General features: G+C 38.9%; 1 protein-coding gene across 1 annotated transcript; it reads right to left on the minus strand.

The window, feature by feature from the left end:
* Window positions 1-365: 365 nt before the first annotated feature.
* On the minus strand, window positions 366-5,912 carry LOC142605939 (uncharacterized). The gene is made up of 2 exons (XM_075777365.1): window positions 5,771-5,912; window positions 366-796 (listed from the first exon to the last, which is right to left on the minus strand). The coding sequence occupies exons 1-2, from the start codon at window positions 5,910-5,912 to the stop codon at window positions 366-368; spliced, it is 573 nt and encodes a 190-aa protein (XP_075633480.1).
* Window positions 5,913-7,886: the final 1,974 nt, after the last annotated feature.

Below are 7,886 nucleotides of genomic sequence, written 5' to 3' on the forward strand. Positions count from 1 at the left end.
ATGGCCAAGGTGAGGAGATACTCGTTAGTAATTCCCCAGGTATATGCTGCACATTTCCGAACCGTTGACACTTATCACATTTCTTGACCAGTTCAATCGCGTCTTTTAGCATAGTTGGCCAAAAGTAGCCTGCCTTGATCGTCTTCCCCACCAAAGAAAGAGATCCTAAATGGTTTCCACATACGCCTTCATGGATTTCTTGCAACACATACATTGCTTCCTCAAGAGTTACGCATTTCGAGTGTGGCAGTGAAAATCCTCTTTTGTAAAGTTCACCATTCATGATAGTGAACCTGGCTACTTTGACTTTAACCTTCTTTGCTTTTGACAGGTCAAATGGGAGTTCGCCATCTATACTGAGAGGGTCACTGGACTGAGAGGGTCTGCAATTCATCAATTCTAGGGATTGTTTGGACTTCCATTAGCAACTCTTTCATCACTGAGGCATCCTCAGTTGAAGCTAGTCTAGCGACCTCATTAGCAGATGAGTTGTTCTCACTTGGGATTTGCTCGAACTTGACGTCATTAAATTCGTCAATCAGTTGAGTTGTCAGCTTGAGGTACTTCTTCATTCTCTCTTCCTTTGCTTCATATTCGTTGGTTATTTGCCCCACTACCAGCTTAAAATCAGTCATTAATTTCAAATTCTTGATCCCTAAGGCTTTTGCAATTCCCAGGCTAGTAAGGACTATTTCATATTCTGCTTCGTTGTTCATTGCTAAAAATTGGAGTTGAACTCCATACTTAAGGACGTCCTTTTCAAGTGATGTCACAATGATACCGACACTTTTGAGCCCTGCAACAGGCGAGCCATTTGTGCAGATCGTCTAATACTCTGCTTCCTAATCTGAGTCTGGAAGGGTAAATTCTGCAATAAAATCTGCTAAAGTTTGAGCTTTGATTGCTGTTCTTGGCCTGTACTCAATATCAAACTGGCTGTTAGGACATATGTGGAACTTGTTGGAGACATATGTTATGTGAATTGGCTAGTCATTTGACAAAACGCACTTTATTTGTAATTGGGTAAATCTAGGATGAGTTTAGTACTTCAAGGAACAAGAGTTCAAGTTTAGTATTGAAGCCATGAAAATCTGTCCAAGAAACAAGTGAAGTAGTGTTGTTCATTAAAGCTCGACAAATAGCTCGATAGATCATATCTTTCAAGGTTTAATGCTGATGCTCGACAATAACTCGACAGAAGCTGTATCTGTCGAGAATTACGAAATTTGGATTTCTAGATTAAATTTCACGCATATTCATGTGTATTTGTGTAAGGTTTCTTTTCTCACAATCCTAGACATATATAAGGATTATTTTAAGGGCCGTCAAAGGTGATGCAACTTGATGAAAAGTCATTGTGCATGCAAATTGTGACCGGAGACAGAATTTACCCTAGTTCATCATATTCTCTCTAGAAACTACTCGGTCTTTGCGCCAAGGGTTTTGTGACCAAAGGGCTTTAAGATTTTCATTGTTAGATAAACTGAAGAACTTTGCAGCCAACATCTTCCTCAAGTTGGTGTGTTAGTCACATACTGGGATCCGTGCATCATTGGTTAGTCACGAACGGGGATTCGTGCATTGAAAGGAGAGATTACTGCTACATCACATGTATAATTGGGTATTGGGGTAAGGGTTCAACTGTAGGTTGGTATTAGGTACTGAGATTCCTTTTACTTGTAACCGCTTGTTTTCATAATAGTGGATTCTCGGGAGTGGTAACCTTAAATTCACCTGGTGGGGTTTTGCCTCTGTGGTTTTCCCCATTCATAAACAAATCACCTGTGTCAAATTTATTTTCTGCTACATTTAACTTAGTTGGTGATTTTTTTGTTCTACCACGCTTATTGCATGTAATTGAATCTAATTAATTAACTTGGCTAATTAATTGATTAATTTACCAAATGGGTCAATATATTCTTGGCCTATCACTAGCTTAACTTGAAGGCCCATTGGATCATACGCCCTGCAGCATCTAGTTTGCTCAATTCTTTTCGAATCGGCTGATCCGTCATTACCATGATGGTATGAGCTTGAAAGTATGGAAGAAATTTCCGTGAAACTACGATTAACTAGAAGACCATCTTCTCTATTCGTGGGTACTTTGCTTCGGCTCCCTGAAAAGCCTGACTTGTATAGTACATGGGTTGTTGTACCTTGGATTCTTCACGGGTCAACGCCGAGCTAATGGCTGCTTGTGACATAGCTAGATACAAAAACAGCTCTTCTCCTTTTACTGACGAGCTCAACAATAAAGGCTTGGCCAGGTACTCCTTGAGGCTTAGAAAGGCTGCCTCACACTTGTTCGTCCAATGGAAGGCATGTTTAAGAGTTTTAAAAAAGGGAAGACACTTATTAGTGGTCTTCGAGACAAACCAGTTTAATGCTGCCACTCGTCCTGTTAGCTTTTGAACCTCCTTGACTGTCTTTGGGGAAGTCATGTCAAGTATCGCTTTGACCTTCTTTAGATTTGCCTCAATTCCTCGCTGAGATACTATGAAGCCTAGGAATTTTCCTAATGAGACCCCAAAAATGCACTTTGTGTTGGAAAAATACATGTTTGTATCTCATACAAAACATATGCAGCGAAAAATTAACGGATCTACTTCATTCGCCATTGATAACATGTACTATGTAAATTTCAGAATTCAAGAACAAGAGAGTGTACCTTGGTACGGTGAAATTAAAAAAAAAAAGATTAAAAGTACTTAAGAACACTTTTAATCTTCACTCCAATTTCACTTAATGCCCAAGAAGTGTGGTCTCTCAATCAGTTTCTAAGGGAGAAATAGAGAGTGACTTACACTCACATACACACCATTTCATTCCTTATTCCACACTTATGAAATTCTATATGTTTCTCTCCTTATGTATAACTGATTATCTAATTGGGCTAGCCTTTTGGGTCATTCCAATTGGACTTTAGTATGTGGCTTGGAGTGGGACTAAAAGGGAATAAATAAGACTCTAGCTCCAATAGGTCTTGGGCTTTTCTGTCAACTCTTGATAAATACAAAGTTACCATTAATTATATTTAATACCACTATATAAATATAATTGTACTCTAAGCCTTCTTAATAAATTATATTCCAAGACTTTATTATACATGCAACCCCTTCATTAAAATATTCATAGTAACACAAAATCATGAATGTTGACTGCCACTTTGAAGATCACTACATCTTAATCCTTAAGTACTTGGTTTAATCCTTTAAGTTATTCATCATATATTTATAAAATCCAATTTCATAAATATATATTTTAGTAACTTTTTACTAAAGTGGTTGGGCCCAACACTCTGAATAACCAAGCTCATTAAACTTATTTCAAGGGAATATTTTATATCTCCGTTAAGAGATTATGAATTCCATTTTGAGAATATATGTTCCATCAATATTAAATGCGGCTACCCAACATATTGAGGTTTTGATCGTGACTTTAGATCTCACTCTTGATATATCAAAGCAACCTACACCTCATGATCGGTTCATTATTCTCTTAAGATTTAGAGTTGATGTAAATAGAAGTCGTGAGATTTATTATTCATTTGACAGTCGTTAGGAGAATAATAAATCTCACAGCGGTCCAGTTCAATATATCTTAACTCTTAAAACATATTAACATATCAACTATAAGTCTCCACTTCCATGATCAAGACAAATCATCTTAGTTGATATGTTATAGTCTTTGCAGATGAAATGCCCAATTTCATCACCGACTACAAACTAAAATTATGAGTTTACAAAGAACTTGTGATCTATATCTTCTATGACTAAATCACATATTATGAATCTCATGGACTAAGATAATGTCCTATTAGTTCATTTATAAATAGTCTCATATAATTAAACAATTTAATTATTTATGACATGCCAACAAATTGGATTTTAGGGCATAAAACCCAACACTTCACAAGGTTGAGTTTCATTTTATACCTCCTCAAAGTATCGAACGTCTCTTAGAGGTCTCCTAGGTGGGTTTTGGCTTCCTTATTTTTTACGAACATATCGTCCACATAGACCTCCATATTCCTGCCTTTGCTTGCTAAATATCTGGTTCACCAATCTCTAGTATGTGGCACCTATATTCTTCAATCCGAACGGCATGATTTTATAGTAATACAAGCTCTGGCTAGTGACAAACGCGGTTTTCTCTTGATCTTCCTTCTTCATTAGGATCTGGTTATAACCTAAAAAAGTATCCATGAAGGTTAGCAGTTCATGAACAGCTGTCGAATCAACGAGCTGGTCAATTCTGAGAAGGGGAAAAATATCTTTGGTGCATGCACTATTTAAGTCTGTGAAGTCCACACACATTCTCCACTTTCCATTGGAATTTTTTACCATGACAACATTGGCAAACCACTTGGGGTAGTAAACCTCTCGAATAAATCCATCAGCTAAGAGCTTTTCTACCTCTTCCAAAACTGCTTTGTTTCGTTCTAGGGCGATACTCGTCTCTTTTGTTGGACGGGTTTCTTTGTTGGGTCGATACTGAGACTGTGCTCTATTACTTTTTTGTCAACCCCCATCATATCTTCATTGCTCCATGCAAAGACATCTAGGTTTTATTTCAAGAACTTCACTAACTCGTCCTTTAAGGACTGTTGGAGCTCCATTCCTACCTTGGTAGTTTTGGATGGGTCTCCTTCCACTAGCTCTATGTTTTCCGCTTCCTCCATGGGCTTGGGTGGTTCCTCCTCGACCATCCAGGTGTGATTCTCTCTAGGCCCCAAGATTGCTTGGTAACATTCCCTAGCTAAGAGTTGGTCTCCACATATTTCTCCAATCCTGTGGGGGGTCGGGAATTTTACTTTCAAGCAGTATGTGGAAGTTGCAGCCTTAAGGCAGTTAAGGGTTAGTCGTCCAAGAATCACATTATAAGACAAAGGGCAATCAATGATTAGAAAGTCTACCATCCTTGTTACCTGAGCGGGGTATGACCTTGCTGTAATCTGCAATGAAATGATGCCCTTAGGATAAACACGGTCTCCAATAAAATTGACCAATGGGATCTGAAGGGTTTGAGGCATTTTGGATCCAAGTTCATCTACTGGAATGCCATCATGTATATTACATTTGCCGAGCTTCCATTATCCACCAACACTCTTCAGGTGTTTTACCCTTCAATTGTTAGCAGAATGACAAGCAGGTCGTCGTGTGGCTGCTTGATCCCTTTCAAAACTCATTCGAAAAAAACTATGTTGTCATTCCCGGTATGATGATGTTTTGCTATTGGGTGTTTGATATGAACATTGTTTAGTTGCCTTTGGATTGCCTTCTTTAGGGATTTGTATGATCCCCCAACAACCGGTCCTCCGGTGATCGTCCTTATTTCTCCCACGATCTGCTTGGAATTGTCTTGATCTTCTTCCTTATGGTCATCGGTAGACTTCTCTTCTGTTCACTGGCGGGCTTGATAATCTTTCTTTACAAACTTTTGAATTTTTCCCTTTGGATCAATTCCTCTATCTGTTCTTTCAAATCTCGACACTCGTCCTTATAATTACTATGGTCCTTGTGGAGGTGGCAGTATTTCTTTGTGTCTCTCCATTTTGAGGATGAGCTCAAAGGTTTGGGCCATTTTAGTGTAGGGTCGTCCTTTATTTGCATGAGGATTTCATCCACGGGCATCAGTAAAGGAGTGAAATTTAGATTTTTCTTCGAGGACGTCTCTAGAACACTTTTGCTAGCCTTGGCATCTGTGAGATTTTCCTTTCTATCCATCTTCTTGCCTTGAGACTTAGCACTTTCTTCCTTCTTTCGCTTACCTGCCAATCCATTTGCATTCAGTGCATCTTCCCCATTCATGTATTTTTGTGCTTTGAACAACAAGTCTGTCATTGAAGTTGGAGGAGTCTTCCCTAGAGAGAAGACGAGGTCTAGATTGTTCAACCCTTCTTGGAAGGTCATCATTATTACCTGATCATCTACTTCGTCAATTTCTAGTACTGCTTTGTTGAATCATTTTATGTACTCTCTCAGGGTTTCTCCTTCCTGCTGCTTCACAGTTAACAGATAAGAGGTGGGCCACTTATGGTGTTGGCCCTCATGAAATGACGGACAAATGACTCACTTAGCTTATCAAAATTTGCAATAGACGCTACAGACAGCTTATTGAACCACACCATTTTTACTCCCCTAAGGGTTACCGGGATTGTCCTACAAATGACTTCATCTAGGGTCTACTGGAGGCTTAGAATTGTCTTGAATGCCCCTATATGATCCAAGGGATCCTTCATGCCATCGTAAACTTCTAGCTGAGGGAGATGAAATTTAGAAGGCATTGGGCATTCCAAAACGCTGACAGTGAAGGGTGAGTCTATCCTTTTGATCATGCCATTAAGGTTTACTGTTGTTTTACCCTTCATGGAATTTTTGACTTCGTCTAGCTCATTCCTCATGTTTTTCATCATTTGGTCACTGCCACGAGTTGACTGCGCAGTGTGTTCTGAAGTTCCTCTTTAGCTATTTCCTAGGCTCTAGGCTTCATCATCATTGTCGTTGCGGTTACGCTGAGACTGTGACATACTCGTGCCTTCGGGACGTGCCTTCCGTTTCAAGTCTTCATTATGTTTCATCAATTCTTGCACATTAGCTTTTAGTACTTGAATTTGTTGAGCCATCACCACCAAATTCGGTGGTGCAATAGTGTTTGAGTCCATCGGTTCTGCGGAACTTAGTTAACAGAGAGTTCGATGGCTTATGGCCATTCCCCACAAACGGTGTCAAACTAATGAAATATGATTTTACCTCATTAGTACGATGGACGACATGAGATCCTGTATAAGAGAAAACATTAAGTGAATAATGACACCGGTTTGGGGCCTGCCAAGGACCCTCCGATACTTAAGTTAGCTTGAGCTCTTTAGGAATCTAAATTTTGTAGAGTAATTTGTGTGTGTATAATCACATACATTTACCAGTCTTTCTTGGCTTTATATAACCTTAAACTGAGTTAATGCTCAGTGTAACGTTATACTACAGCTGGAGGATTTATTGCTCAATGATGACCATTTAACTCTAGCCTTTGCTGTCTATAATGGACCTTTAATTGCATATTGTTGGACGGTGATAACGGTTTCGTGCTTATTTATCATTTAGTCATTAAATGTTGTCTAGAATTAATGCACTTACACTCGTCCATACTCTTACTCATCATTATTATGGACAGTTTGAGAGTGGTAGACGACCATTTATGCGCTACTCGTCAGTTACTAATAATGCATTTACAATCCAATCCTAAAAACACTAATAAGACATCAACAATTCCATTATAACTATTGCACTATTAAAAATAAATAAAGTGAAAACCACATAAACTTAAATAAATAAAAAAGGTAAATACATGCAACCGATTAACCATGGATTTGCTAAATGCTAATTTATATTGAGAAAAACTATTATCTTTTAAGTTATCGTTACATTCAAAATTGGACAAAAATTTTTTATTCAGTTACCATAATGGTTAATGTGGGGGGTAAAAGTTCCCGAATAAACATTTCGGCTTGGGGCTTTATTGACGGGTACCAGTTTGTTTTTGATTAAGGCCTCCAGGCCCACAAGTTAGTCTACGCTGTAAAGGTCCGAGGAGTTGTCCAAGGAGGACTGTCTTCTCGTACAAGCCCAGCAATGACCCAAGGACTGGCTAAGAAGAATAAAAGCAGAACTCTAGGAAAACTGATGGGTAAGAGGGTGATCCAAGCACCCTCTAGATGCAAGGATGTAATAAAAATATCTAGAGAAAAGGCTGCTACCTCCACATTAAAGACCCTGCATCTACCTCCCTGGCTGCATTAATGGGGAAATGACCCCTGAACAGTAGAATTCAGCTTTCTTGCTATTGTTTGAAGACTTCCAAAGGGTGGTGAATGGGACAGGTGTCTA

This window comes from Castanea sativa, chromosome 8 (genome assembly GCF_040712315.1).
Source record: "Castanea sativa cultivar Marrone di Chiusa Pesio chromosome 8, ASM4071231v1".
Taxonomy (NCBI): domain Eukaryota; kingdom Viridiplantae; phylum Streptophyta; class Magnoliopsida; order Fagales; family Fagaceae; genus Castanea; species Castanea sativa.

Bases quoted from the DNA above. Each gene is read 5' to 3' on its own strand.
- LOC142605939 (XM_075777365.1), bottom strand. From the start codon at position 5,912: ATGACCTTCCAAGAAGGGTTGAACAATCTAGACCTCGTCTTCTCTCTA. The intron at 797-5,770 runs GTAAGCGAAAGA...CGCCTGTTGCAG, and splicing joins GAATGCAAATGGATTGGCAG to GGCTCAAAAGTGTCGGTATC.